A 15,592-nucleotide genomic window follows, 5' to 3' on the forward strand; every position below is an offset into this window, starting at 1 on the left:
TTTTGGAAGATTCCTAGCCATATAAACTCAATTTCTGCATCCTTTTATTCTAATAATAATTAACTGATTAAATATATAGGTAACCTAATAGCAGTATTGGCAATAATAAACTTCCTCAAGTGATCATTTAAAGGCAGACCAGGTTAGGATTCAAACAGAACTATAATAATGCCTGTAGTTAGGTTCAAAGTAGACCAAGGAGTCTCCTGTGGTAGCTGGAAAAAATTAACCCCCTCAGATGCAATAGATGATAATATTAAAGGGTATTTGGTAATGGGGATTTGCCCAAGATTTATTGGCTGAGATAGTAAGTGTATCATCTCTGTAGCAACTGTGACCTGCACATAAATTACTAAATGTAGAAGAAGCTTTAGCAGTTTGGGCCCCTGAAATGGTGTTTGGAAAATTTCCCAATGTGTGCACTGCATAAGCTGGAGGCAGTGTAGTGATAATTAATAAAGTGCCAGACTGGATAATTGTAGGAACTGTAAAAGATACTAAAATGTTGTTACCGGAGGTACAGACACACCTGAGAACCTGTGAAGTTAATTTGTGCGAGAAACATCACACGAGGGTGGACGGGGACGAGGAAGGTGAGATTTTCTTTAAATAATTCAGACTTCAAACAAGAAAGCTCTCTCTAAAAGAAAAAAAAATTTCCTGCTGGTGAGATAATGTAGGGTCTACAACAGGAGTCTCTCCAGGATTCTCTTGTTAGGTATGCTTCTTGGTGACCCTGAGAAAGGTTTAAGAACTGTGGTATTAGAGTTTCCTAATCCCTATAGCCCAGGAATGATTGTGTTGTTCTGTTAACCAATTTTTAGATATTAATATTCCTCCTGATACTGTTATGTTGGGAGAGATGACCTTGTGTCCTCAGTGTTAACCTAAATTCCCCACAGAACAATTTCTATCATGTTTCAACATGCAATAAGTTAATGTATGTTGATATATCTGCTGTTTCTTTATGAGCAATGCATCTGCTGCTTCTGTAAATGAATATTTCAAACATGCTCCTACTCTTAGTAATTTTATGACCTTGGACAAGTTATCTGATAGAGATAGACAGATGATCAATCGATAGATGGATAGATCTGTAGATAGAGATACAGGTAGAGAGAGACAGGAAGAGAGAAGAGAGAGAGGGAATATAAATGAGGAAACCATCTCACAGTGTTACTATGATGACGACTGAGATATAACATATACAAAATTCTTAGCAACCCCGGAGCATATGCAAAATGATTGATCAAGGACAGCCACTACTGTTCCTATCGTCATCATCATTGCTTTCATGATTATTGAAATGACTCTTTTAAAATATGAAAACCAAAATCTTTGAGAGGAAGAATTGCCAAGGATCACTTTGAGTTTCTCTCGTGATTTGTACCTGGACTATACAACTCATCAAGGTGAATGTGGGCAAATACCCCAAATCTTATCCTTGCCACTCAGTGGTATATCCCTGACAACTCCATTCTTTTGCACATGTGGCTTAGAACTGACCACTCCATTCTCTTGAATATGTAGCTCTGGACAGAACAAATTTTGCCCGATATTGATTAACCTGAGTTTTGTATCTTATACATGGGACTTGGGTGGAGGGGTCCCCAGGTAAGAAAAACTGACTTCACCTTTTCTTTTTTTTATTACGTAAGATGTATAATATTATATATGCCATACAGACCATCTAATTTGTTCAAACTTTGCATACATTTTATTTACTTTTTTGTTTGTATTTTATAGATTTTTGCTGCATCAACTCTATTTGCTTGTGTTTTCCCTGGATTTGAATTTAAAAATGACTTTATTTGCCTGTGTTTTCTTTAGATTTATTTCTCCTTTGTTGGTATTTCAAATTCCTTTTGACATTTTCTTATTCAATGATTAAATTATCAACTCTAATTCAGTCAGGGGCAATACAGTTTTTAAAATCAAATATAATTGCTAATATATTTATGGTTCAATCTTTTCAACCTGGGAGTTTCTTAAAGAGACTGTCCTTAATGTAAGTTTATCTTCTTTAAATATAAATATTCAACAAATAAAAAAGAAAAAGCAAACATGCAGAAAATCATGATACTACTAAATGTCACTATATGTTTTCCTTTTGATTAATTCAACATTTAAATATAAAATCAATTTGGTATTACTTGTGTGATGAAACTTTGATATTCGTTTTTCATTACAATAAAAAATATATTGACAACACCTTTAGTGTATTTATAGAAAGCTCTATCAGCAATTTTTAATGAAATGTCTAATATGACCTCTTGAAGTTTTTATATTCATCTGTGTTATCACACATACATGCATATATGCATATATATAATGGGGAAGAGAATGCCCATTTCATAATGTGAGGAAGAATCAAGATCTGTCTTTATATTTGTTTTTATATTGATGCACCCAAGTACATGTTAATCTCTGTGTTATTAAGCCTTTTAAGCTAATTGTTTCTTTTTTTCTTCTTAGGTAACCTTTAAAGCATCAAGACATTCAGTTTCACCAGATTTAAGATATGTTCTTCTGGCATATGATGTCAAACAGGTAAAGGAGTCATCTTCTTCAAGAAAAATTTTTGCGATACATTCAGGTGGTTCATAATTTTCCTTGGCTATCTGCTCATCTAGGGAAAATACTTCATATTCAGTAGTTGCAAAGGGACACTGATGACCAAGATTGCATAAGAGAGGTTTGGAGACAGTGTTCCTTTTTCCCATCCCTGGCTAGTGAAAACTTGGACAATCTGCCAGGTGTTTGTGCTGATCCAATTTCATCTCTATTCAGAGGGGAATGCAACAGCAAGTAAGGGCTTCTTTATTCTCAGGATAAGGCTTACTATGTATTTGTGACTTTCCTGTATATATAGATCAAGGACTTTCTTACTGGATGTGCCCAGAGTTGAAACGTGGGTACTGGGGACAGACTGGGAAATAAATGCATTGGGTTGTGGTTCGATGGCTTCTTTAGTGATATTTGAGCCTAAGTTATGTGGTCGTAGAAAATTCTGCAAGTGGGGCAAGACAAAAAATGCAATCTGAACAAATTAAATGCTCTAATTGCAATTAGTGTTTCATTATTTTCATGTCAGCTCTAAAGCACAATTAGAGCAGTATGTAGGGTTGTTGAGTAGTATTGTACATAGATAATTTGTACTGTTAAAAAATTTGTACTGTTAAAAAGCAAAGTAAATGTTGGAGGGCAATTCAGCAGATTAGTTTCTGTAGAGAATAAGTGATTAGAAATCATTCAAGAAAGTTTTATGAGATTTAAGATGAATAATAAAAATTTATGGACTTAAGGCAGAAAGCTTCTCATAATACATCAAAAACCTTTTTATGGAATTTCATAGTTCAAAATACCTGCTATTTCATGGTTTTAGTCCTTTAGGATATACATGTGCTGTATTTTTAAAAGAGTTTATATTTTTATGATTTAAAATTATTATTTTATACTGTAGAAAGATTACTATGAAAGGCATCTTTTTCTATTGTAAATCTTAGCCTTTTTTCTTAAATTTGTTTACTGCTATCTCTTTTCATTGAGATTTTAAAAATCACCCATTCTTTTGGGTGTAATAGTAACCAAAAATAGTTAACTTTTGTAAACAAAAATATTAACATACCCTATAAAGTTTTAAATGCTATTTTTATCTCAATAATTTTAACTTAAAATAACTGCTATATTAAACTGCTAGTGGACATTTTTAAAATATCAGGTTTCAGTAGCTGTAATAATCAGAACTTTGTGATTCTTGCAGAGGAATAGACACACAGATCAATGGGACAGAATAGAGACCACAGAAACACATGCACACGAAAAGGCCAAATTGATTTTTTGGGGGGCTGGGGGGATATTGGTCTTCTCTTTATAAACAATTTTTTATTAGAGAAGCTCCAAATTGATTTTGATAGAGGTGCAACTGTAATTTAATGGAGGAAAGATTACCTTTTCAACAAATGGTGCTAGAGCAATTTGATATCCATAGTTCAAAAAAATTAAAAATAAAAAAGAAGAGAAGAAATTTGACCTAAGCCTTACACCTTATAGAAACTCAAAATGGATCACAAACTTAACTCAAAGTAAAATATAAAACTACCAACTTTTAGAAAAAATAGGTGAAAAATCTTTGGGCTTTAAGGGTCAATAGAAGTTCTTAAACTTCTAAAAAAGCACAGTCCTTGAAAGGGAAAATTGATAAATTAGATTTCATTAAAATTTAAAACATATACTCTTTGAAATACCCTGTTATAGGGATGAAAAGACAAGCTACACATTAGGAAATATATTCAATTTACATATCTGACAAAAGACAAGTATCTAGAATATATGAAGACTCCTCAATACTCAATGGTAAACAAACAACAAAAAAGAACAAGAACAAAAACAACCCCATAACCCAATTAGGGGAAAAAAAAAAGACATGAAAGACATTTCACTGTAGAGGATATACAGATGGATAAAAGCACATATGTTAGCATTGTTAGCTATTAAGGCAATGCAAATTAAAACAATGGACTACCACTACAATCTTATCAAAAAGGCTAAAATTAAAACACACACCAAATCATGGCAAACATGCAGAGATACTGAATTCAGACATTGCTAGTAAGAATGATAAGGTACAGCCACTCTGGAAACCATATTTCTAGTTTATCATTCAACTACCCTCCAATCTAGCAATTGCACATCTAGGAATTTATCTCAGAGAAATGAAAACATATGCTCATGCAAAATCCTGTACATAAATTTTATAGCAACTTTACTTGTAAATGTAAAAAACTGAAGACAACCCAGATGTCCTCTGATGGGTGCATGTTTAAATAAACTGTGGTATGTCCATACTACGCATACTACTCAGAATAAAAAGGAACAAGTTATTGATACATCCAGCAACTTTGATGAATCACCACTGAATTATGCCCAGTGAAAAAAGTCAATGGCAAAATGTTACATGCCGTATGTGTCCATTTATATAATATTTTTGAAATGTCAAAATTATGGAACAATTAAGTAGTTGTTCAAGTTTAAAATAGGAAGTGGTTATGGCTATTCATTATTGTATGGACAGCATGAGGGATTTTATGGTAGGAATGTTCTGAATCTTTACTGTATAAATATGAATATTCTATTTGTGCTATTATACTGTAGAGTTGCAAGGTGTTACCATTGGGGATAAAGTATACTTGGGGCTCTCAGTATTAGCTCTTATACCTGCATGTGAATTTTCAGTTATCTCAAAATGAGAAGTTTAATCTTATAAAATATATAGTAGAAGAAAATTTGCTAAAATAAGATGTTGCCCCCCCCTCCCAATTTCTCTTTATTCACGGAAATTCATCAAATATATAGATGATGCCAAATCTTTGAGAGCTTCTGTCTCAAGTAAGTTATTGGAAGGATAGATGAGAAATATTTAGTACTCATACCCATATTTTTGTATTTTACAAATATATGATATATTTTTTGAAGATTTGTAAAAGAAAAATGTTGAAAAATGGTAAAAGGTGACCAATTATTAATCAAACTAGGGTTACTAGTTTGAGAACCTTTATATCTCTGCCCATGTCAGGCAATATCTGCTTTCAGTAGTAGTTTTCAGTGAATTGATATGTGTAAGAATTAAAACTATAGTATACTAAGCCTGTTCATCCTATAGAGGCAACAAGTGAAACTGAGGTTGTCTTTTCATCTCAACTTTTATTACAGATTTTTGGTAAGTTAGCTTTATCTTTAGATGAAGAGTGTGGAGTATAAAGTAAGCAACTTGGTTCCCTTTGGATATTTGGGGAAAATATGTCAAGATCATATGAGAACTAAAGTAAGCACCACAATGTAAGCACAGATGTCACCTTGTTTGAAAGCTATTGTCTCAGACTCTGTACATCACTTTAAGTAAATAGGATGTGAATAGGGTGTAAGAGTATCGCTGTGGAAGGGAAAAGGTTTTGTGGTGGATGTGTGGGAGTGCTGTATATTATATATATGAATTGCTGTGGTCTAGGGCTCTTGTTAAGAGAAGTTCAATAATTAGGGGAAAAAAAAAAAGGAAAAGAAAAAGATAGGGTGTAGATTTTTTTCCAAGTCAACACGTATTCTATATCTAACCTTTAAACCCATCGCTATATGCCATTTTGCTAGTAAGGGATCCTGACATTATATTGGGCTTCAATTTTCAGGAAGTTCTGGATCACAAAGTGGTTCAACAATGGCAACAGAGGAATACGGTATAGGATACTATTGACAGGTGATATATGGCTGACAGGGAGCTATACAGGATATATGTCCAGGGTCCATGGTAATGTTTGGATATACTCATCGTGGCAACAATTAAAAACTACAGCTGGGGGGGTACTGGGTTCCTGGCCGATGGTGCTCTGTCGTGGTCCCTAGGGGAGCAGCGACAGTCTCCCAAGTGCAGTGGCAAGGACCGGGAAGGAAAGAGGGTCCAACAGTGAGCCCCTGATGCTAATGATTATGCTTGTGAGCTGATATGCCTGAAATAAGAACAAGGCCTAGAGCAGCATTGTGCCTGGGAGTTTCCTCCTGACAACCTTCATGTTGCTCAAATGTGGCCAGTCTCGAAGCCAAACTCAGCATGTAAATGCAATGCCTTCCCCCCAGTGTGGGACATGACACCCGGGGATGAGCCTCCCTGGCACCGAGGGATCACTATCAACTACCAACTGATGATGCAACTGGAGAATGATCTTGAATGGAAGGTTCAATGCAGATCAGCAGAATATCCCTGTCTACATAAAATAACATGACTTTAAAATGCTGTTTGACCTAATGTAAGGGGGAAATGGAAAGGAGAAATGAGTTTATATGGCTACAAGTCTCTAAAAAAGAGTCTGAAGGCTGTCAGAAGGATTGCCCTTATGCACAACTGAGCAGAGTCTAAGAGACAGATAAAGTAGATACAACCCCCAGATATTGGTTCATTTGAGGGCTAAAGAGGCCCATGGGTGCTATGGTCATGGCAGATGGGGTTAACTGCCATGTCAGATGGCCCTTCTTTGGAGCTGGTGTTTATGCGTGATGAATCTGGACTCAGATGGGATCTCTCTTCTTAAGACTTTCATGCTACTGTGCTGGAGTTGTAGTTGGTGTCGGGGCTTAAGATATATTTAGGGGATCTGAATCTCTGGACTGACAATGTGATAGCCAGGCCCTGAGCCTCAACAGACTCCAGCACCTACAATCTGATTTATTGGACTCACCTCACTCAGCTAAGATGGAGTTGAAGAAGGACAACCACCACACCACGGAGCCTAGAGTGCGTGCAACTGAAAGCGAGAGGATTGCATCCAGTATCCATGAGGAATCTGAGCCTCCTCTTGACATAGAGGTGCAATGGACACAACCAATCCAATGTCCACAGAGAAAAGGTGGCATTGGAGTGGGAAAAGTGGACATGGTGGCTAATGGGTATGGGGAATGGCAGGAAGAGACGATATGTGGAGGTGTCTTAGGGAATTGGAGCTACCCTGGATGGTGCTTCAGGGGCAATCACCAGACATTATAAATCCTCACAGGGCCCACTGGATGGAATGGGGGAAAGTATGGGCCATGATGTGGACCATTGACCATGAGGTGCAGAGGTGCCCAGAGATGTACTTACCAAATGCAATGGATGTGTCATGATGATGGGAATGAGTGTTGCTGGGGGGGGAGTGGTGGGGTGGGGGTGGTGGGGTTGAAGGGGTCCTCATATATTTTTTGGTAATGTAATATTTTTACAAAATCAATTAAAAAAATAAAATAAAATAAAAATAAAATAAAATAAAAGATCATATGAGAATATAATTAACCACAGGAACATATCTGTGGACCAATCTTAATATTCCCACATGAATATGCTTACCTTGAGGAAAAGTAAAATATTCGATGGCAGAACAATTTCTAGAAGGGAGAAGAAACCATTGTTTTGATAATTAAAAAAGATCAAATGAAAACTCACAATGTTATACCAAATCATTCATGCATTCATTCATTTTATTTATTCATCATCTATCAGGTGCAAACTACTGAGGTAGACATTCTGCATGGTGTGTGTGTGTGTGTGTGTCTACACAACATTGAACATCTCCTTCAAGAAGCAGAGAGTCAAGGAGAAGTAATAGAACCCAAACACCTATATCCAGTATATACAGTACTCACGATATATCATAAGAATGGTCATATTAAAGAAGTAGAAAATTTTCCACTCGAAAAATTCATGAGATTTTGGAGGGAGCATTTACTGGTCTTTGATGAGCAGTTAGGTAAAGATGAATAGAGAAAATATCCCAGGTGTTAGACAACATGGAAATTCATGGAGCAGTATTAAATCTTTGAGGAATAGCAGTCAGTTCAGAGGAACTATCCACAGTTAAGTTAGAAATAAATGAATAAATAAATCTGTAAATCTGGATTGAGTCCAAATTATAAAAGAACTTGAATGTCATGCTATTCCGTACAGTTTATATTAAGATAGCAATTTGGGGTCATTTACAATTTTAGTGTAATAAATGCCATACTTATTTTGTGTGTATGTCTACATATGTGTATCTTTGTATGTGTGTGTTCAGAAAATAAAAAGCAGTATGAGGCAGATTTAGAAAGATACCCAAGGTCTTTCAGTTAAGAAGGGACAGCTACATAATAGTGAAGTGGCTTCTGATGAGATTTAGTGCTTATCTTCATTGTGAGGCAGATAGGCTGAACTGGAAAACCTCAGTCAAAGGCTGCATTCTAACTATTTGTGAATTCTCCCTGTTGTTGGACCCAAGTTGTTTCCAAATATTCACTATTTTAAAAATGTTTTCAAAATATTTTTTAGTATACCTGAAATTAATATTTAGTATTCCTGAAATTAATATTTTTATGGGGTGCATTTCCCAGAAAGGAAATTTCTAAGTGAAAGGCTATAACACTTTTTTAAAATTGAGATGAAATTCCCATGACATAAAATTAAAGTGTACAATTCATTGGTATTTATTATATTCACCCTATTGTGTAATCACTATTTCTATCTAGTTGTACTATTAACTATTATCCATAAGGTAACTTAGAGTTTATTATTGGTATAATGTATTTCCATGATTTTTTAAAAAATCTGTTATAGGTACAATCTAACATTCACCTTTTAACCACATGCAGTTATATATGTGTGTGTATGTGTGTATATATATATAGTTCAGTACTGTTAATTACATTCAAAGTGTTGTGCTACTATAACCACCATCCATTACCAGAACAATTCCATCATTCCAAATAGGAATCCTCTACATTTTAGCCTTAACTTCCCATTGCCTATCCCTACCCAGTCCCCAGGTAACCTATAGTCTTGATTCTGACTCTACAAGTTTGCTTATTCTGTCTCACCAGTGACATCATACAGTATTTGTCCTTTTGTGTCTGGATTATTTCACTCAATATGATGACTTCCAGGTTCAACCATGTTATCTCATGTATCAGGACTTATTCTGGTTCCTCAGAAATCTAAGTATAGAATTACCATGTGACCTGGCAATTCTACTACTAGAAAAAATTGAAAGCAGGGACTTGACCAGATATTTGCATACCAAAGTTCATAGCAACATTATTCACAGTTGACAAAAGGTGGAAGCAACCTAAGTGTCCATCAACTAATGAATGGATAAATAAAATTTAGTATATATATACAATGGAATATTATTCATAAAAAGGATTGATCCTGGATTTAATGCTGAAATCTCACTTCCTGACCTTGGACACCTGTATGGCTTTACAGAGTAGAGGGAGAAAAATAGGAGATTAAATTTGAGTTATTCATATTAAAAATTTTTATTGAAGTAAAACATACATACAGGAAAGTATACATATTAGGAATATATCCTTAGGAATGTTTGCAAACAACATATCCATGTTACCATCGCCCAGATAAAGAACCAAAACATTACTGTGCTTCTTTTCAATCTCTGACACCACAAAGGAAACCACTGTCCAAACTTTTATCAGCTTAGGTGAGGTTTGCCTCATTAAAAAAAAATATATATATATATATATATATATATATATATATATATATATATATATATATATATATATAATCAGAGTATTTTTGTGTATATTTGCTTTTGAGCCAAAGGTTTGTGAAATTTTTCCAGTGTGCTTATTCTCAGTATTATAAAATCTTCCATTGCATATATCACAATTTTTTATTCTAGTTAATTGGCTTATAAAATCTATATAAGTGGATACTAGATTTTTGTCTTGGATTCTTTGATTACTCAAAATCAGTATGTAAATGTATTATCTTTCCTCTGGCATGGGCCCTGACATCTGGAGATGAGTCTCCCTGGTACCAAGGAATTATTACCAAGTTCCAACTAGCAACGTATCCGAAAAAAAGACCTTGACCAAAAGGGGTGAAGGGGAAATACAAAAAAGTTTTTATTGTTAAGAGATTTCAAAGTGAGCTGGGAGATCATTCCAGAGGTTATGTGTGTGTACATGTCAACAAGATCTCATTGCCTGCCACAGTAAATATTGCCTCAAATAGTGGGGCTCCTGAGGGCTCTAGAGACATCCAGATACTATAAGCAGGTCAGACAATTCAGGAGTTTGGCACCCTGCTAGTGGGCCCCACTTTGAAATTTATGTTTCCCAGTGTCATATAGTTGGACTTATTTGTGGTTCTCCTACACATGGCTTTTCTGCCCCTTATTTGAACCTGTAGTTAGTACTAGATTTGATAGGTATGTGTCCAAGAAACCTTTGGGCCATCCAGGTGCAAGTTGGATCATGAATTTCAACAGACTTGCAACACCTATTCTCCAGTTTTATTGGACTTACATGGGACAACTAACAAGGAGATGGTGATGGCAAACCATCCCAAGGGACAGAGAGAGTCTGCATCTGCAAGCAAGATAGTCCCATCCATCTGCCCCATGCGGAATGGACGATGGACTAGAATAGACAAACTGGTGTTCTACTATAGGCTTATTATTATTCTAGCAATGTAAGAACTTTCATCATTGATGTGAAGGCAGTGGTCACCAGAGTTCTGCAGGCAGGGAGAGGGGAAAATAAGTGTAATATGGGGGCATTTTCAGGGCATTGGAATTGTCATGAATGATGTTGCAATGGCAGATACAGGCCATTATATATCTTGTCATAACTTAAAAAATTGTGCAGGACAGAGTATAAACTATAATGTAAACTATATTCCACACTTGGTGGCAATGCTTCAATATTTGTTCATCAATTGTAAAAAATGCACCACACTAATGAAGAATGATGTTAATGTGGGAAAGTATGGGACTTTCTCTGATTACTCGCAGCTACCTCTATCACCAAGTTCTCCTTTGATATCTATTTCTAAAGGGAAGTGTAGTTTTAGTAACATTTTACTATCATTATTTTATTTTCTTATTAATTTTATTTGATTATTTTGTTGGCTTCATTTCTGAAGAGTGGAGCATATGGGAATCCCCTGTATTTTTGAATGTAACATTTGTGCAATCTAAATTATCTCTAAAAAAAAATTTTTAAGTGTTTTAAAAAAAGGGTGTGTGTAGAAGAGGAAGCAAACATCAGTTGAGTACTCCAGTAGTGCCTTTTTAGAAGTGATTTGCCGGTGTTTGTCAAATTGAGCCTCCCAATGTAAACTTCCTTGGACATTAATAACTTATTTCAGAGAGGAGGGAGATTAAGAGATGTTCACTAATATACTCAGCAGACCCATGTCACAGTTTTAGAGTCAGGATTCAAAACCCCATTTTTTAGCTCCAAAGTCATTGGTCTTTTGATTACACTGTCACTATAAGAAAGTTCTGCTATATCTTTATAGATTACTCTGACATAACTATTTTTTCATTCATTTGAAATACTATCAACTGGATTCTAATTAATTAAAAGAGAAATGGAACTTACATTGCCTATCATTATTGGAAATATTCAGGTAGCATTTATTACACATCTACAGACTTAGTGGTTATTTTTTTTTAATTTTTGTATCTGCTGCTTTGAAATTGTTTCTCAAAATTACCTGGATAAATCATTGTGCAATGCATTTCTAATGCCATCAAATTGAAAAAAAATTGTTTTTTTTAATTTTTTTATGTTAATATATACATAACATAGAAATCAGTTAAACATTTTTAAATTTACAATTCTGCAACAGTAAGTACATGACCACTTTCTCTATCCAGAATATATGCTTGCCCACTATCTATATCAAGAATATTTTCTTTATCCAAAACAAAAATTTGTAACAACTCTTTAAATTTTAGCCAAAGTAACTTTTGAAAAAATTGTTATTACTACTTAAATCAGAGAAATTGTAGGTTTACAGAAAAGTCATGTAAAATATAGTATTCCCATGTACCCCACTATGTTGATACTTTGCATTAGTGTGGTACCTTTGTTAAAACTGATGAAAGAATACTATATATTTCTATTAACTATAGTTCACATTAGGTGTATGTTTCCCATATACCACCCTATTATTAACACTTCGTATTAATGTTGTACATTTGCTATAATTTGTGAAAGAATGTTCTTATACTTAGTAACATAAATGACCCAAATATCACCTTTCACCCACATTCAAATACATAATTCAGCACTATTAATTAAACTCGCATTAATGTGCTACTGTCACCACCGTTCATTTCTAAACCTTTACAATCAACCTAAATAGAAATTCTCTACCCCAATCTATCCCCTGGTATATAAATTCTATAATCTAACTCTATGAGATTGCTTATTATAATTATTTCATATCCATGATACCATGCAATATTTTTCCTTTTCTGCATGACTTGTTTCACTAAGTATAATGTCCTCAAGTTTCATCCATGTTGTTTCAGGTATCAGGACTTAATTCCTATTTAGAACTGAATAATTTCTGATCATATATACATACCACATTTGATTTTTATCCATTTATTGGTTGATAAACATTTGGGTTGCTTCCATCTTTTGGCAGTGGTGCATAATGTTGCTATGAACATTGGTATGCAAATATCTGTTCAAGTCCCTGCTTTCAGTTCTTCTGGGTTTATGCATAATAGTGGGATTGCTGGGTCATATGGTAAGTCTATATTTAACTTCCTGAAGTACAGCCAAAGTGTCTTCTACAGTGGCTGAATCATTTTTCACTCCCATCAGCAATGAATGGCTGTTCCTATTTTTCCACATCCTTCCAACACCGGTAATTTTCTGTTTTGTTGTTGGTGTTTGACTAGTAACCATTCTAGTGGGTGTGAAATGATACCTCATTGTGGTTTTGATTTGCATTTCCCTAACAGCTAGTGATGTTGAACATCTTTTCATGTGCTTTTTGGCCATTTCTTATTATCTCTTTGGTGTAATGTCAATACAAGATTCTCTCTCTTATTTTCTTTTTTGAGGTTTTTTAATTTTATTTTTAAGGGAAGTTTAGATTACATAAGTATGACATTAAAAAATGTAAAGGATTCCCATATGCCCTACTCCCTCCACTTCTCTCACTTTCCCACATTAACAACATCCTTCATTAGTGTGGTACATTTGTTGCAATTGATGAACCCATACTGAAGCACTGCTAACTGTGACTACAGTTTATGTTATAGTTTATACTCTGTCCTGCACAATTTTGCAGGTTATGGCAAAATACACAATGGCCTATATCTGTCACTTCAGTGTCATGCAGGACAAATCCAATGTCCCAAAAATGCCCCCTTATTACACCTATTTTTCCTTCTCCCATCCCTCAGAACCTCTGTTGGCCACTGCTTTGCATCAATGATAAGAGTCCTTCCATTGCTAGAATAATGTCTATAGTAGAATAATAATAAGTCTGCTTTAGTCCATTTTTCATTCCGAGTCTTGAGGACTTGGGGATGGTGATGCCCACTCCACTTGTAATTGAGAGGAGGCTTAGATCCCACGGGGCAGATGAATGGAACTATCTAGCTTGCAGTTGCAGATACTCTGTTCCTTGGAATAGGCATTGTCCATCATCATCACCTTCTTAGTTGTCCTGGGTGAGCCCAATGAACTGAAGAGTAGATGTTTCAACTATGCTGACCAAAATGTCCAGTACAATGTTTAATAAAAGTGGTAATAGTGAGCATCCTTGTCTTGTTCTAGTTATTAGAGGGAAAATGATCTTTCTTTCACCACTGAGTATGATGTTAGCTGTAGGTTTTTCATATATACCCTTTATCATGTTGAAGAAGTTTCCTATTTTTCTAAGTGTTTTTTAATTAAAAAAAAAAGAAGCTGGATTTCATTGAATGCCTTTGTGTATCATTTGAGATGATCATGCAAATTTTTCCCATTGTTTTTTTTGATAGGATGTATTACATTAATTGATTTTCTTATGTTGCACCACCCTTGCATACCTAAGATAAAATCCACTTGATTTTAATTGTACAATTAAATGTGTATAATTCCTTTGATGTGCTGGGAGTTTCAATTTGCAAGTATTTGTTGGAAATTTTTTCATCTATATTCATATGATAAATTGGGCTGTTATTTTATTTTCTTATAGTATCTTTATCTGGCTTTGGTATTTGGTATCAATTTTTTGGAAGAGTTCGAGCAGGATTGATCTTAATTCTTGGAATGATTGCTAGAATTCACCTGTGAAGCCATCTGGTGCTGGGCTTTTCTTTATTGGGTATTTTTGATGACTTATTCAAACTCTTTACTTGTAATTGGTCGGTTGAGGTCTCTTATTTCTTACAATATCAGTTAAGATGTCTGTGTGTTTCTAGGAATTTTCCATTTCGGCTAGCTTGTCTAATTAGTTGGCATACAATTGTTCATGGCTTCCTCTTAAGATCCTTCTTATTTCTGTGTGGTCAGTGGTAATGCCCCCTCTCTAGTTCATGATTTTATTTATTTGTGTCTCCTCTCCTTTTTCATTTGCCATTCTAGCTAAAGGTTTGTCAGTTACTGATTTTTTTTCAAATCACCAACATTTGGTTTTGTTAATTCTCTTTTTAAAAAAATGTTCTTCTCAATTTTGTTGATTTCTGTTCTAATCTTTGTTATTTCTTTCCTTCTGCTTGCTTTGGGATTTTCCTGTTCTTTTTCTAGTTCCTAAAGGTATGCAGTTAGGGCTTCAATTTTGGATCCTTCTTCTTTTTTTAATATTAGCATTTAGGACTATAAATTTCACTCTCAGCACTGCCTTTACTGCATCCCATAAGTTTTGATATGTTTTGTTGTTGTTTTTGTCTTAAGATATTTTTTTTCTGATTTCCCTTGCAATTTCTTCTTTGACCCTCTGATTGTTTAACACAGTGTTTTTAATTCCATATATTTTTGTGATTTCCAGTTCTCCACCTGTTATTCATTTCCAGCTTCATTCCATTATATTTAGAGAAGATGCCCTATGTGATTTCATTATTTCTAAATTTATTGATGCCTGTTTTGTGACTCAACACATGGTCTATCCTGGAGAATGATCCATGTGCACTTGAGACGAATACATATTCTATTGTTTTAGATCACAGTTTTCTGTATATGTCTGTTAGGCCTATTTCACTTATCATAGTTTTAAAGTTTTCTGTTTCCTTATTGATCTTCTGTCTAGATGTTCTATCTATTGATGACGGTGGTATATAAG

At 34.6% G+C, this 15,592-nt stretch overlaps 1 protein-coding gene across 3 annotated transcripts in view; it reads left to right on the forward strand.

The window, feature by feature from the left end:
• Positions 1-15,592, forward strand: part of DPP10 (dipeptidyl peptidase like 10) — a 1,447,377-nt gene that overhangs the window by 1,055,278 nt on the left and 376,507 nt on the right. For all 3 annotated transcript variants that reach the window (XM_058301104.2, XM_004458043.3, XM_058301105.1), the window contains exon 5: positions 2,476-2,550. In XM_058301104.2, coding sequence (XP_058157087.1) covers positions 2,476-2,550 — 75 coding nt within the window. The remainder of the gene's footprint in view (positions 1-2,475; positions 2,551-15,592) is intronic.

This window comes from Dasypus novemcinctus, chromosome 7 (assembly GCF_030445035.2).
Source record: "Dasypus novemcinctus isolate mDasNov1 chromosome 7, mDasNov1.1.hap2, whole genome shotgun sequence".
NCBI lineage: Eukaryota > Metazoa > Chordata > Mammalia > Cingulata > Dasypodidae > Dasypus > Dasypus novemcinctus.